Source organism: Vigna unguiculata, chromosome 7, assembly GCF_004118075.2.
Source record: "Vigna unguiculata cultivar IT97K-499-35 chromosome 7, ASM411807v1, whole genome shotgun sequence".
Lineage (NCBI taxonomy): Eukaryota > Viridiplantae > Streptophyta > Magnoliopsida > Fabales > Fabaceae > Vigna > Vigna unguiculata.
The window spans coordinates 32,901,182-32,917,451 of record NC_040285.1 but is presented as its reverse complement, the minus strand read 5'-3'; the positions used below and the strand labels follow the sequence as shown (position 1 = coordinate 32,917,451).

At 31.1% G+C, this 16,270-nt stretch overlaps 2 protein-coding genes across 2 annotated transcripts; both read left to right on the top strand.

Annotated features, from left to right (window-relative positions):
- The first annotated feature begins 1,260 nt into the window (after positions 1-1,260).
- Positions 1,261-4,320, top strand: LOC114190006 (calcium-dependent protein kinase 4-like). The gene is made up of 7 exons (XM_028078743.1): positions 1,261-1,870; positions 2,256-2,399; positions 2,486-2,638; positions 2,757-2,869; positions 3,265-3,432; positions 3,513-3,737; positions 3,972-4,320. The coding sequence occupies exons 1-7, from the start codon at positions 1,336-1,338 to the stop codon at positions 4,107-4,109; spliced, it is 1,476 nt and encodes a 491-aa protein (XP_027934544.1). The 5' UTR covers positions 1,261-1,335; the 3' UTR covers positions 4,110-4,320.
- Positions 4,321-10,495: 6,175 nt separating this feature from the next.
- Positions 10,496-15,359, top strand: LOC114190005 (calcium-dependent protein kinase 11-like). Its single transcript, XM_028078742.1, has 7 exons — positions 10,496-11,145; positions 12,290-12,433; positions 12,549-12,701; positions 12,817-12,932; positions 13,484-13,651; positions 13,817-14,041; positions 15,006-15,359. The coding sequence occupies exons 1-7, from the start codon at positions 10,575-10,577 to the stop codon at positions 15,153-15,155; spliced, it is 1,527 nt and encodes a 508-aa protein (XP_027934543.1). The 5' UTR covers positions 10,496-10,574; the 3' UTR covers positions 15,156-15,359.
- The last annotated feature ends 911 nt before the right edge of the window (positions 15,360-16,270 follow it).

The following is a 16,270-nucleotide window of genomic DNA, read 5'->3' as shown; positions in this document are numbered from 1 at the left end:
CATGTTTCACATTGACTAAAGATATGACTATTTTATATTATATAAGTGAAATGCAAATCTCACCTTACAAGTCAGTTTTGTGAGATTGAATTAAATATAATATTAATATGATCTTAGCTCAAAAATAAAAGAGATTTACATCACTTTAAATTTAAAACCTTAATAAATAGATATAATATACATGAATGATACGGTATTAAATATTATATTTTTATACTATGTGAAATTAGATTCACATTTGTATTTTCAATAATCTCTTCTTCAAGGGATTATTATAACCACCTCCCCGTAACTGAGATTAAAAAGTATTTCTTTCTACTTAATTTTATTAATTTTCGTAATCATTACTTCAAAAATATTTTCAAAAATCATAATTTACCAGAACCGTGATTCTCAATATCATGATTTGTGAATTTGAAAAAGTTATCACGAATCAAACGTCTCCTTAATACATTTTAATGTCTTTTATATCACTTGGCACAATAAATTTCCTCAATATTATTAATACATAAAATTAAACTCTTCACTTTTTTTAATTGCTTTTAAAAAAAGTAATTTTGGTTAATAATATAAAAAAGCTAACATCGAAATTAACCTATTGTATAAATAGTCTTTTTGGGAACAAAAATGTTTAAAACTTTAATGTTGAATTAATTAATTTCTACTTTTAAATCTGTCTTTTCAAATTAGCTTTTTATACTTATTAATTTATCATTTTAAAAAGTTCAAAATTAACATTGATTAACTTTTGTATCGATGACATTCTTATCATAATATTCTCTATCTTAATAAACATTAAATGTAAAGATAGAATAAACACTAGAGAAAATAGAAGTAAGAGAGGTAGCAATGAAGAGAAAAATTAGCAACAAATTAATTAATTTATAGATTTTAAAATGGCATATATCTCCCATAATATTGTAGGTGTGAATTGAGTTGTGACAATGGCTGACCATTATTTTGAGATCAGGGATCAGTGTTGCAATTTATGGCAGCCACACGCAAGTACGTGATGGATGGCTGATATTGAAAAATTCTATTTTCACAACAAACACACGACACATTAACTTAAGCACAACCGAAATAACATCATCATAATCTTATTCTTAACTATGTTCCTTTCGGAATCATGACTATGATTTCATATCCTCCATCTAAACAAAAATAATTATAGCCTTGACAATTGTTACATGCATAGCACTGAGAAAAAAAGTTAAATAAAGGGTGGCAAAGGCCATTCAACTCTGATCAATAATAACATATCACATTCATTCAAACCTCCCCCACAGAAACATTTAGGAGTTGAGAGGGAGAGAAAAAGAGAGAACAAACAAAATGCAGAAGCATGGTTTTTCAGCGAAACGCAGCGTGTTACCGTATCAAACACCGAGACTAAGGGACCACTACGTTCTGGGGAAGAAGCTGGGACAAGGGCAATTTGGGACCACTTACCTGTGCACGCACAAGACGTCGGGGAAGCTCTACGCATGCAAATCGATCCCGAAGAGGAAGCTTCTGTGTCAGGAGGATTATGAAGACGTGTGGAGGGAGATTCAGATCATGCACCATTTGTCGGAGCATCCCAACGTTGTTCAGATACAGGGGACGTACGAGGATTCTGTGTTCGTGCACCTTGTGATGGAGCTGTGTGCAGGGGGTGAGCTTTTTGACAGGATCATTCAGAAGGGGCATTACAGCGAGAGAGAGGCTGCAAAGTTGATAAAGACCATTGTTGGGGTGGTGGAGGCGTGCCATTCGCTTGGGGTTATGCATAGGGATCTCAAGCCTGAGAATTTCTTGTTTGATACCCCTGGTGAAGATGCCCTTATGAAGGCCACGGATTTTGGCCTCTCTGTCTTCCACAAGCCAGGTTCTTTTCATCTCTTCTCTGTTCCATTTTTCAAACAAAAGCACCTGCATATAAGTTTAGTCTATTTGTATTGCATATACATGTCTGCTGATTTTGCCAATGTTCATGATGTATGGTACGGTCTACAATCAAACGTTGTAAATTGTGGTCATGATTTCATCGAGACTTTTTATGTGGTAGGAAAATGTAGCTTCGATTCCATGATTCCCTTTTGGATAGAAACATGTATAGTTTGGACCAATCGATTGAATTGAATACCTATATTCTGCATCTGATGCGATTTTATTCTTTTTTTCATGATGTTGGACAAATTTTTTTCCCTTTATATGTTCAGTCAGTACCGAAAAGAAACCAATATGTATTCACTTTTGTTGTTTGTCCTCAGGACAAGCCTTTCATGATGTAGTGGGAAGTCCGTACTATGTTGCCCCTGAAGTGTTGTGCAAGCACTATGGACCAGAAGTGGACGTATGGAGCGCTGGTGTTATCCTATACATTTTACTCAGTGGGGTGCCACCTTTCTGGGCTGGTAACGATTCTAATGTTTACTGTTTATTTCTTGGACTGTTATCCTCGTTGTGCCTGAGTTGCTTTCACTTTTTATATTACCTTCAGAGAGTGAAGCAGGAATTTTCAGACAGATTATAAACGGAGAGCTTGATTTTGTTTCTGAGCCGTGGCCAAATATCTCAGAAAGTGCAAAAGAATTGGTAAAACAGATGTTAGACAGGGACCCTAAGAAAAGAGTTTCTGCTCACGAAGTTTTATGTGAGTTCCTTGAGTACTAGTCGTCACTGGATTTTCATGTGCTGCTGGTGTATGCCAGATCATTATATTATCAAAGCTTTGTAGCAGATTTAACTACTATGGAGTCTTGTATAACCAGGTAACCCTTGGATTGTTGATGATATTGCACCTGACAGACCTCTGGACTCTGCTGTTTTGACGCGCCTAAAGCATTTCTCAGCAATGAATAAACTTAAGAAGATGGCATTAAGGGTATGTTTGCCTATCATTACACGCCTTACCCTTTTCTGTTTCATTTCAACAATGATATTAAATTTCTTCCTCAGATTTTTGTTTACTTGTTTAATGGGATAAGTTCATAACTTGTAAGTCATATATATAAGGGCTGTGATGATGATGATGATGATGATGATGAATGTATATTACACAAGAAAATAAGGGTAGCTAAATACAGAAGTGCCAGTTTCCATTTGATGGCTATTTTATCATTTGTTAGATTTCTGTTTGTTCCGGTTAATGATGATTAAATCATTTATATACTTTCTTTGATTCAAAATAGCAATTCATATGAACTTTATAAATTTTATATGCTCTGTCCCTTTTTTACACAGTCTGGTTGCGCTGACACATCTAAGTATTGTTTTCAGGTCATTGCTGAAAGACTTTCAGAGGAAGAAATAGGTGGATTGAAAGAGTTATTTAAAATGATTGACACAGACAACAGTGGGACAATAACTTTTGAAGAACTGAAGGAGGGTTTGAGAAGTGTGGGCTCTAATCTCATGGAATCTGAAATCAAATCCCTTATGGAGGCGGTAGGTAGATTATTTGTATTATTACTATTATTATGAATTATGAGTTGGGTGATCATTCATTACATTCTCTAATTTGGCAGGCTGATATAGACAACAGTGGAAGTATAGACTATGGTGAATTTCTTGCTGCTACACTGCACTTGAATAAGATGGAGAGAGAGGAGAATTTGGTTGCTGCTTTTTCCTATTTTGATAAAGATGGTAGTGGTTACATCACCTTTGATGAGCTTCAGCAGGCTACCAAGGATTTTGGCCTTGGCGATGTACATCTAGATGAGATGATCAGAGAGATTGATCAAGACAATGTAAGTTCCTGTAATTGTGTTTGCATTTTCTCTAACACTTGTTGATTCCATTTTTAGTTTTCCCAATACATGATTATCTCTAAAATTAATGAAATAACTTTCTGATAACAGGTCCTTTGTGGACAACTTTAAATACTTAATAAGGCTTTTCTTTCTGTGATATATAGTGTTTGTTTGAAATTATCTTTGAGGCATTTTTTCTTTAGGTCCTAATTGTGTATCGTTGTTTTTCAGGATGGAAGAATTGATTATTCAGAGTTTGCAGCAATGATGAAAAGGGGTGATCCGGATGTTGGCAGAAGCAGAACCATGAAAGGCAATTTGAACTTCAATCTTGCAGATGCTTTTGGAGTGAAAGACTCTTCCTCTTGATATGCTACCTGATTTTTTTTGTACAGTTAGGACCAATGATGGTAGAACAAAAATGATAGTCAAATTTTCCAACCGCGTGCTTATAATATGTTTTGTATTGGAACTTTGTTTACCTTCTGGAGCAATGGCTTAATCTCTTTATTTCTTTAGAACATTTGGTGAAGTTGAATATGTTGACCATATATTTATATATCATGTAAATTGATTTGAATGGTTTGCTTTTGTAACACCCAAATTAATAGAGGTCATTTACTGATTTAAAGCATTTCATAATTTGATACTACACATAAAGCTGCAATATTCCTCAATATATATATATATATACATTCGAAGTTTTTCAAAATATAAAGTTCAGTAAAAAAAGAAAAGAGGAACAACACGTAATACAAAAGGCTCTACATAGTTGGTTGTTCACACTATTACACTCCAAAGCAACATTGCTACTGGTTTCCTCACTTGTAGTATCCGATGCTCCGTGTACATACGATTATAGTAAAAGAAATACAATTACAAACAAGCGTAAACTATTATATTTAAAACAGAAACAACTTATAATTTTAAATAGAAAATCAATTAATGTAAAATAAACAATCTCATACAACAATTTCATCCAATCATATAACATCATTTCAACACATAACAACAAAATACCTTCCTCTATATGAGTTAAAATATCTAGTAAAGTTTGGATAATCTCCTTCGAAGTCCTAACTCAATACACCTAACACAAAAGTGGATGATCTTTCCCTTTGAAAACCAATCCACATTCATCATTTCATAACCACATATTATTATCTCATTCAACATTTAAACATCATTGACGTCCTTATGTAATCTTAAATTATCACATGTCATACATATATCATTTACCTCAATCCAAACTCATCTTAGAACATCAATCACCTATTATTTATTTCAATTTAAATGTTAATAATTCATCATTTATTTTCTATTGCATTAGTATAAAAAATAATATTTTTATTAAGAAAATCAAAATAGCGAAAAAGATTACTTTACCCAAATACCTCAAATCAAATATCTCAATGATCATAGTAAAAAATCATATGTCTAGGACCAACTGTCAAAGTTTCAGTCCGATCCAATAATTTACGTAATAGAAATTCCAATGTTCTTGAGATGTCTCATAATAGGAAAAGCAGTGTCATTTTCTCTTGAATGAAAGTTCCCTCGCTTGATCAAGAAGCTTTCCTTTCTCTTCCAAAATTTTGAATCAGCTTCCATCCTTTTTGAAGAATCAACACTAGTAATCTACGTGAACAATCCTATTAAAACCCTCAATCAATTTATCTTAATGGTGACTTTGAAAATTCTGCCCCTTCTCCAAGAGCAATTTGTTTTCTTTACATGCAAGTATATATTCAATTTCATGTCACCTCTTTTAATGAATCCCTATCTGTTTGTGATCTTGAAAAATTTGTCTTCATCGTTTATCGGACCTTTGATTTTGTAGGTAGTTATGTTTCACATGTGATGTTGTTTAGGTGAGGAAAGCAAAGTTATATAAACTTTATCAAGTAAGGGAAGCTATTCTCATTCTTTTATAATCTAATCTTTTATTTTTGGAAAAATATTAATTGATGGTATGATTGTTTTGATTGAATGTTGTTGGAAAAAAAATGAGAACTTCCTAAGAGAAGTACAAGTTTAATGCATAATATTTGTAGTGGTGATATTTTTCTTGGACTAGAGAAAGTTAAGAATTTGTGAAAGGAAAATATTTTTGGGTTTGTACTGTGAAGTTCCCAAGTGGGGTTGAATTTACCAACGTTATTACATTATGAAATTGTTATGTAAATATTGATGGAAGAGTTAGATGCGTAGAAACTTTATTAATTGAATGTAATTTTTGTGATTGCATGATTAAGTGATTTCTTTGGGTTTGGTTGTTTGAGTGTCTCTGATGTAATGAAATGATTATACTTATGACTGTATTATTGTATGAATGGTAATGCTTAAAGAGAGTAGAAGCATATAAAAATAAGAATATAAAGATATGAGGATTTGAATTATTAAGGAATATGAAGTTTATTGATGTATCTATTGTTGAGAAATTTATGAATTTAATTTTGCCATTGTTTAATTTGGGTTACATAGTTAGAATATGTGATTTTGAAATTTTGTTTGATTGATGAGTTAATTAGGAACATGGATACATATGTTATCTTCTTTGGTAATCAATTACATGTCGAGTGTAATTGATTACAAACAAGGGTTTTTCAAGAAATTTCTAGAATTTAAAGATTTTATATTGGAGAAATCTATAATAATGCTTTCATATCTCAATTTGAAATGATGATTGAATTGAGTTGTGTCCATTGATGTATATTTGTTTGAAAATTTTTGTTGTGATTTAGTAGTTTAAATTAGTTATTTCCAAGGGGGATTACTAATCTAGGATCAGTTAAAGTGTATTGAATGAGATTTATTATATGAGATTATCCTAACTCTACTAATATCTAACTCACATAGAGGAAAAATAACTAGGTGGTTAGAGTCGAAGGAGACTTCACTTGACAGACAATATGATATGAAAGATGATCATACTCAGGGAGCTAATGAGGTTAACCCTGTCATGACTGGATGAGATGCGTGAGTTCCATTTGATATTTGATAACAAGTTGTAAAAAAGAATGGGATGGTGGTAAGTATAACAGGTGCATAGTCTCATGAGTCCATTCAATACACTCGTCTTTCCAAAGCACGGTCTATATTTATTTTGTTGTTGATTTGCTTTGGTATGATGTTTGTTTAAGCCATTGTACTGAGCCATGTACCTGGTATTTGAATTGATGAATGTGAACTAATTGCATTTTTTTGGCTGATTCATGTAATGATATGTATTGTTGAATGAGTTATTGGAATTAAGTAATGAAGTTGTATAAATGAAAAAAAAGGGACTAAGTTAAGGATTGATTTCTAGCAAAGATTTGTTTTGATAATCTTTATTATAAGTTATTACTGTCTTCATACGAAGCTTATTCTTTTAAATGCATTATGTGAGTTTTATGTTGGTCTTTAAAGATAATATGCACTGAGTGAGTATTTGTGTAGTAATATATGAAGAAATGAGGTAAGATGGTTAAAAAGTTTATTTTGTATCAAATATACTTTGATATTATTTATAATTAGTTTGATATGTTATTATTATTGGTATATTATTGCTCATCATCTTTTTATGCATTAGTTGTGTCTCTTGTTTTCTTTCTAATGCAATGATCATATATTGTTATATATAGAGCAGTGTTAGGAACTTAGGGTGACAGTAGCGTAGGAGTTGAAATGGAAAACTCAGGGATTAGTATAGAAATATCTTGAATAATCCATTTTTAAAAAAATTTTAATAAGTTACTATTATATGTTTTGAAGTACTTATGAGTTGATTTTGAATATATTTTGAAACACGATGTGGTATAACTTTAAAAACTGTAACATGAATCAGTTCATCTTCGATTATTAATATCACAAAGCCAAAGACCTTATTGTTATTGAGTACTTAATGAATATATATTAGAAGAAATTTGGATCGTTATAATAAAACTATAAACTATAAAATTATAAAGTTATACGATTAAAAAGTTACAAACCTAAAAATTTGTTAAGTTATAAAATTATATAATAAAATTTTAAAATTTTAAATTGAGTACTCAATATATTATAAAATTTGTTAGATACGGAACAAAAGTTTTTCAAATTTCAAAAGTTCTCAAATTTTCAACTAACTTAATACTTAATTAATTCTTATATTTATTTAGGAAAGTTAACAAATTTTCATATATGTTTTTTTTAATATAAGTAAAATTAAGGTGTCAAATACATTATTAAAAATATTTATTTATTTAATTATATTTAATGATGAATATAAGTGAGAAATAATTTTTTTTTTCATAAAAAATTGAGCTAAAGTTACAAGGATAACAACTTAGTTAAAATTAGGTATAATTAGTCGTATAGTACCAAGTTTGGGGCTAGGGTATTAAATAGGTACCCGGTTTAAAAATAGTGTCAATTATATCCCAACTTTTGAAAAAGTGCTTCAATTAGGTCCCTTTCAGACAGAGTTGACTAACGTCGTTAGTCAACGTGCCACGTGTCAAGTCCCTGAGTGTGACACATGGCATTGTCAGTGCCACGTGTCAGTATCGCTATAGATGTCATTGTGTTGATTTCGATTTAGTCCCCATATATGTTTTTTTTGTTTTAATTTAGTACCTAAGTATGTGTATCTGAGTCAATTTAGTCCCAATTTTTTTTAATAATTAAAATCCATTTTTTTATAAAATTAAAAGTAATTAAGTATAAAAGTTTAACAAAAATTAAGTATTTGATATTTATATTAAAATTTAGTAGTAAAAGTCATTTTTAATAATAAAAAAAATTAGTATAACATTCAAACCAATAGAATTTTGGTTTAAAATTAGTAAGAGACAATATTGTTCTATTTAAAAAAAAATAACAAAACATGAGTACTTAATAAAAAATAATTAATAAAGTAATATGTTAAAAAGTCATTTTTAATAAAAAATATTAGTATAACATTTATATAAATAATAAATTTGGTTGAGAGGAACAATATAAATATTAGTACTTAATTTTGTAAAAATATTTATATTTAATTATTTTTAATCTTATAGAAACTGGATTACAAATATATTTTAATTATTAAAAAAAATTGGGACAAAATTGAATCAGATACACATACATAGGTACTAAATTGAAACAAAAAGACATATATGGGGACTAAATCGAAATCAACACAATGACATCTGATAGTGATACTGACACGTGATATTGTCACACATAGGGACTTGACACGTGGTATTTTTATTTTTTTTTCAAAATTTTTTTAAAAAAATTAAAGAATTAAAAAAAGAATTAAAAAAATTAAAAAAACAAAAAAAACCACATACTGACACGTGACACGTTGACTAACGGGCGTTAGTCAACTCTGTCTGAAAGGAACCTAATTGAAGCACTTTTTCAAAAGTTGGGATGCAATTGACACTTTTTTTAAACCGGGTACCTATTTGACACCCTACCCCTAAATTGAGTACTATACGACTAATTATACCTTCAAATTACAATGATATTTTGATTTATTATTTTTTATTCATTACTTTAATAAATTTTTAATTTTTTTAATATAATAATTTAGAGGTTAAAATACCTTTTTGTTCCCAATTTTCGTCAAGTTTTTTCAAATAAGTCCTAATTTTGGTTTTGTGTTCAAATAGGTCCCAGTTTTCGTTAATTTTGTTCAATTGGGTCCTTTTTTGCTAACACCGTTTAAATCATTAACGACCATGAACAATGACTGCCACGTGTCACTTCGTGGTTTTTTTGAATTTTTTTTGAATTTTTTTTATTTTTTTATTTTTATTTTTAATTTTGTTAATTTTTTTAAAAATATACACGTGTCAACCTAGGAGTGTGCCACGTGTTACTTCGTGGTTTTTTTGAATTTTTTTCTGAATTTTTTTAAAAAAATTTTAAAATTTTGTTTAAATGTCCACGTGTCAACCCAGTAGCGTGCCATGTGTCAAAGTCAATATTCTTAATTCAATTTGGTCCCTATATTTGTTATTTTTTTTCAATTAGGTCCCAATTTTTGTTAACATTAACCAATTTGGTCCCTCTCCAAATTAAAACCAAATTTAATTTTTATATTAAAATTCATATTTTTTATTAAATATCTTTATATAATATATTAAAATTCACATCATTATAACTCTGATATAAAAATTAAATTTGGTCACATCTTCTATAGGGACCAAATTGATTAATCTTAACAAAAATTAGGACCTAATTGAACAAAAATAACAAATATAGGAACCAAATTGAATACAGAATATTGACTTTGACATGTGGCACACTACTAGATTGACACGTGGACATTTAAAAAAAAATTCAAAAAAATAAAATAAAAAATTCAAAAAAACCACAAAGTGACACGTGGCACACTCCTGGGTTGACACGTGTACATTTAAAAAAAATTAAAAAAATTTAAAAAAAATTTAAAAATTAAAAATAAAAATAAAAAAATTCAAAAAAACCACAAAATGACACGTGGCAGTCACTGTTCATGGCCGTTAATGATTTAAACGGTATTAGCAAAAAATGACCTAATTGAACATAATTGACGAAAATTAGGACCTATTTGAACACAACACCAAAATTAGAACTTATTTAAAAAAACTTGACAAAAATTGAAATAAAAAGGTATTTTAACCCAATTTAAAAATGTTACAATGCTCAATTAAAAGTGAATAAAAAAAAAGTTCAAAATATTATTATGCAATTGATTTTAGATTTGAGAAGCAACGTGTCAGATGAACGCTGAAAATTGTGTTTGGTTTTGGACCTTATTCAAACAAGAGCAATTATGGGCTTGACGGTTGTTACAAGACACTAAAAATGTAGCGGGAATGTAGGTATTAGTGTTGGAGAATGTCGGAGAGGGAGGAGGAAACCGGAAAAATGTCGGAAGATTTGAACGCATCATCAAAGTGCAAAAACGTGTTGCCGTACGAGACCCCGGACCTAAACGAGCACTACAGTGTGGTGGATGAGGTGCTGGGAGAAGGGCGCTTGGGCACCACCTACGTCTGCACCCACAAGGAGACAGGGAAGACTTACGCCTGCAAAACCATCCCAAAGGAGAAGCTGAGCAAAGAAGATTACGATGATGTGTGGAGGGAGATTCAGATCCTGCACCATTTGTCGGATTACCCCAACGTCGCAAGGATGCAGGGAAGCTACGAGGACAAGTTTTCGGTGCACATTGTCATGGAGCTGTGTGCTGGGGGTGAGCTTTTTGACAGGATCATTAAGAAGGGGCATTACACCGAACGAGAGGCTGCCAAGTTGATGAAGACAATTGTTGGGGTGGTGGAAGGGTGCCACGCTCATGGGGTTATTCATAGGGATCTCAAGCCTGAGAATCTCTTGTTTGATACTGTCTCCAGGAATGTCACCCTCAAGGTCGTCGGTTTTGGTCTCTCTGTCTTCTTCAAGCCAGGTTCCATTCATCTCTTATATTCAATCCAATTTTATAATGAATGCATTTGCGTGTGAGTTTCTCAATCAGAGTCATCAAATTACCTCCCATCAATGTAAGTATGTGCAGTGTTAATGCAACAGGTGAACACATATTAGCGTGAATCAACTTCAACACATTGTTGCTTTGCCCTTGGGTTTAGCTGCATGATTACCCTTGACAAGTCTTCAGTGCACAAAATTTCCAACCTCTCAGAGTAGGATTTAGAAATGTTCCCCAAATGTCTATCTATGTCTAATTTACAAAATAATGATGCATGGTTATGGTAAACATAATAACAACAGGATTAATGTAAAATTTAGAATCACAAACAATGGAATGTAGAAGAACTCATCTCTATCTATCAGAGTTTTGCGCAATGCCGTGCAGCAAAATCTATCTAATAAGACAATAATTTCATCGTTATAGAAAAATATGGTGAGCACTAAGTGAAAGTACAAGATATATCATAAACTCACTATGCTAATGTAATTAAAACTATCCATCATTTAATTAACAAAATATAATGTTTTTTTGTAAATTTTGGTGTACCAAACTCTTTCCACGATATATCTCCTGTCATAGTTGTATACATTCTGATGATCGAAAATTAGATCGTTTGGTGAACCAACCGTCTTGTTCATACATTCTTTTGAGTTAGTTTTCTGTTATAATTCAGACTAACTTGTAACTGTTTTCTGCTCCTATATGAGGGAGTGTTGAGCAACAAATAAAAGTAAGCAACTTAATGATTATTTTGCTTTCTTCATTAATTCTGAATAACTTGCAAAGAGTCCTTTCATTTCTATTTGTGTGTTTTATTTTGTCTTAAATGGGTTTAATTTGATTTACCCATTTGCAGTTCTTTCATTGTCATTGGACACAATTTGGCACTTGGTGCAAAACCATCATTTTTCATAATTAATATTATTTAACTATCTAATTCTAATTTACAAGTTTCTGATACACATTATATGTCACATTATTTTAATTTTCATCGATGTTATATAAGTTTTCCTTGGTCATTTAACCATCTCCCTGTACTTAGTATGCGTGTATGATTTATGTAAAACAAGCAACTACCGAACACACTCTTACCTTTGCCCTTTTTCTTGTTTCTTCTCAGGACAAACCTTTAGTGATATAGTAGGAACTTGCCACTATATGCCCCCTGAGGTGTTGTGCAAGCACTATGGACCAGAAGTGGACGTATGGAGCGCTGGTGTTATCCTATACATCTTACTCAGTGGGGTGCCACCTTTCTGGGCTGGTAACGATTCTAATGTTTACTGTTTATTTCTTGGACTGACTCTATATACGATTTAGTCTTCTAGTTGTTATCCTCATTGGGCCTGAATTGCTTTCACTGTTTATATTACCTTCAGAGACTGAACTAGGAATTTTCAGACGGATTATAAACGATGAGCTTCAGTTTGTTTCTGAACCGTGGCCAAGTATCTCAGAAAGTGCCAAAGAATTGATAAAGCAGATGTTGGTTAAGGACCCTATGAAAAGAATTTCTGCTCATGAAGTCTTGTGTGAGTTTCTTGAATACTACTTTTAACTGAATTTTCATGTGCTATTTGTGTATGGCAGCTTAGAATGTCATAGCTTGGTAAAAGATATAACAAGCATGGAGTCTTGTATTCTCAGGTCACCCTTGGATTGTTAATGATAGTGCTGCCCCGGACAAACCTCTGGATCCTATTGTTTTGACGCACCTAAAGCATTTTTCAACAATGAATAAACTTAAGAAGATGGCATTACGGGTATGTTTGGCTATCATTATACGCCTTACCCTTTTCTGTTTGATTTCAACAATGATATTAAATTTTTCTTGAGATTTTGTTTACTTGTTGAATGGGATAATTTCATAACTTGTATGTGGCTTAAGAGTAGCATTTGCTTTTTAATAAGTATGGACTTCTTGATCATTTCCACATAATAATTTGTTCTGAAATTCTATAAGCCAATATATCGGATTGTAGTATAAGGGTTGTGATGATGATGAATGTATATTACATAAGAAAATAAGGGTAGCTAAATACCTATGTGATGCCAGTTAGTTATTTATTTAAAGTTATATATACAGAATTGCCATTTTCTATGAATTCATCTCTATCATAGTAGAACTTTCTCCATTTGATGGATATTTTTATCATTTGTTAGGTTTCTGTTTGTTCCAGTTAATGATTATTAAATCATTTATATATTTTCTTTGTTTCAAAATAGCAATTCATATGAACTTTATAAATTTTATATGCTCTGTCCCTTTTTTATACAGTCTGGTTGCGCTAACACATCTAAATATTGTTTTCAGGTCATTGCTGAAAGACTTTCAGAGGAAGAAATAGGTGGATTGAAAGAGTTATTTAAAGTGATTGACACAGACAACAGTGGGACAATAACTTTTGAGGAACTGAAGGAGGGTTTGAGAAGTATGGGCTCTAATCTCGTGGAATCTGAAATCAAATCCCTTATGGAGGCGGTAGGTAGATTATTTTTATTATTATTATTATTATTATTATTAATATTATTAATTTCAGAGAATGTGTTTTTAGTGTTATTTCAAATAAGTTCATAAAAATTCTGCTTCTAATGTGTATTTTGAGTTGGGTGATCATTCATTGCCTTCTCTTATTAACTTTGGCAGGCTGATATAGACAACAGTGGAAGTATAGACTATGGTGAATTTCTTGCTGCTACACTGCACTTGAATAAGATGGAAAGAGAGGAGAATTTGGTTGCTGCTTTTTCCTATTTTGATAAAGATGGTAGTGGCTACATCACCATTGATGAGCTTCTGCAGGCTACCAAGGATTTTGGCCTTGGCGATGTACATCTAGATGAGATGATCAGAGAGATTGATCAAGACAATGTAAGTTCCTGTAATTGTGTTTATATTTTCGCTAGTACTTGCTGATGTGATTGTTTGTTGCCAGTGTTTAGTTTCTCTAACACTTGTTGATTCCATTTTTAGTTTTACCAAAAAAATTGATGATATTACATGAACTCACTACCTGTGAAATTAATGAAATAAGTATTCGCTTTCTTGATTCTTTTAGAAGCCAGCCATCATCATTACAGATATGGGATGCTTTTGGAAAGTTAAAGTAGAATGAAATTTGTGTTTATACAAAATATGATCGTGGATTCTTAAAATTAACTCATTACAGGAATAAAAGTCCATCACCATGTCATGTGTTGGGCTGTTACTTGTGATTTGGGTTCCATGTTAAGTAATTGTGCAATACTTTTGGATGTTGCAACGAAGTAAAATTTTACCTACCTCATGTACAATTTTACATGGCTGCACTTAACAAAGTAAAGAGAAAAGGTGATCTAAGTTCTATTTCAGAAACGTTGCCGTTAGTTATATTTTCTTTATATTTGTTCTTTTCTCTGCTTTCTCATGCGAGTAATGGTTACTATGAAATGGAACTAGTTGACTCTACATGAAGTTAGAAGTAATGTATTCCTTTAATTATAACTTCAGTGTAATTTTATTATTATTCCACTAGATGATATAATTTCCATTTGTATTTCAAAACAACATTTTATATATGATCGCCACACATTGCTTTTGTTTAAGCTCTAAGGATTATCCTGTAGAGTTATCCTTTCTTGTCATGTACTTCCGTAAGTACTCACATTGCCAACTTCTCAATATTTTAGTGGTATTCAACTATGTTTCTGTTTTTGGATCAACTTTTAAATGATAATAACGTTCTGATAGCAGGTCCTCACTGTGACTGACAGTGTTTGTTTGAAATTATCTTTGAGGCTTTTTTTTCCTTAACTTATGAGGGTTTAGGTCCTAATTGTGTATCTTTCTTTTTCAGGATGGCAGAATTGATTATTCAGAGTTTGCAGCAATGATGAAAAGGGTTGATCCGGATGTTGGTAGAAGCAGAACCATGGATGGCAATTTGAACTCCAATATTGCAGATGCTTTTGGAATGAAAAACTCTTCCTCTTTATATGCTACCTGATTTTTTTTTTTTTTGTACAGTTAGGACCAATGATGGTAGAACAAAAGTGATAGCAAAATTTTCCTACCGCGTGGTTATAATATGTTTTATGTTTGAACTTTATTTACCTTCTGGAGCAATTGGCTTAATCTCTTTATTTCTTTAAAACATTAGGTGAAGTTGAATATGTTGACCATATATTTATATATAATGTAAATTGGTTTGAATGGTTTGCTTTCACCCAAGAAAAAAGGAAATGTTATGCTATGATTTGCGGAGCCAAGGGAAAGAAAGGATAGAGAAAAGAATGAAGAAAAATTGTTAAAAGACTATGGTTTAAGAACAGTAATGCGACAGAAAAATATCTAATAAAATGTGTTGCTGGTTGTAAGGATGGTAATTTGTGACACCAGGGATAACGATGGATTGGGAATAATAAGTCATAGCTTTTTCAGCCACCCCAAGATGATTTCAGGAGTAAGTGTATGTCCAATGTTCTTTTTAATAATAAAATAAAATGTCTATTTGCATTCAGGAGTAAGAATAAGTGTATGTCTAATGTTCTTTTTAATAATAAAAATGAAATGTCTATTTGCATTTAGGAGTAAGGATGTATTTGGTTCAGTCCTGGAGAATTATCAATTATCTAACGTAGAAATAAGAATTAATTATTTCTCATCATAATTTTTTTATCTTTTAATTTATTTTGAAAATCAAATACATATTGACTTTAATGATTTTACGTAAGAAAATCAATTCTAATTGATTCTCCAAACACGCACTAAGTGTATGGCTTCTCAATACAATTAATATTTTGGAAGGAAGAACGAAAACATGAAGAGTAAGCAAGCATAAGAAAAAAAGAGTGAAAATAATATTAATAGTGTTAAATGAAAATAAAGTAATTCGAAAGGGAAACCAACCTCTTAACAACTTAATTATTAATGTTTTTGTTATATATATATATATATATATATATATATATATATATATTTAAAATACTAAAATATATTATTATATTATTGAAATGAAAATGAGTAGTGAGTGCCTTTTTATTTTGAAAGATTCCAAAGTATCATTTTTTAAAATACAATAAGATCTATTATTTTTGTTAAGATTTTTATTTATTTATACAA

What these genes read in the sequence shown, in the direction of transcription:
- LOC114190006 (XM_028078743.1), top strand. Translation starts at nt 1,336, where the DNA reads ATGCAGAAGCATGGTTTTTCAGCGAAACGCAGCGTGTTACCGTATCAA. An exon ending in GGTGCCACCTTTCTGGGCTG is followed by an intron (nt 2,400 to 2,485) that starts GTAACGATTCTA and finishes TATTACCTTCAG; the next exon opens with AGAGTGAAGCAGGAATTTTC. An exon ending in GAGAGATTGATCAAGACAAT is followed by an intron (nt 3,738 to 3,971) that starts GTAAGTTCCTGT and finishes GTTGTTTTTCAG; the next exon opens with GATGGAAGAATTGATTATTC.
- LOC114190005 (XM_028078742.1), top strand. Translation starts at nt 10,575, where the DNA reads ATGTCGGAGAGGGAGGAGGAAACCGGAAAAATGTCGGAAGATTTGAAC. An exon ending in TCAAATCCCTTATGGAGGCG is followed by an intron (nt 13,652 to 13,816) that starts GTAGGTAGATTA and finishes TAACTTTGGCAG; the next exon opens with GCTGATATAGACAACAGTGG. An exon ending in GAGAGATTGATCAAGACAAT is followed by an intron (nt 14,042 to 15,005) that starts GTAAGTTCCTGT and finishes TTTCTTTTTCAG; the next exon opens with GATGGCAGAATTGATTATTC.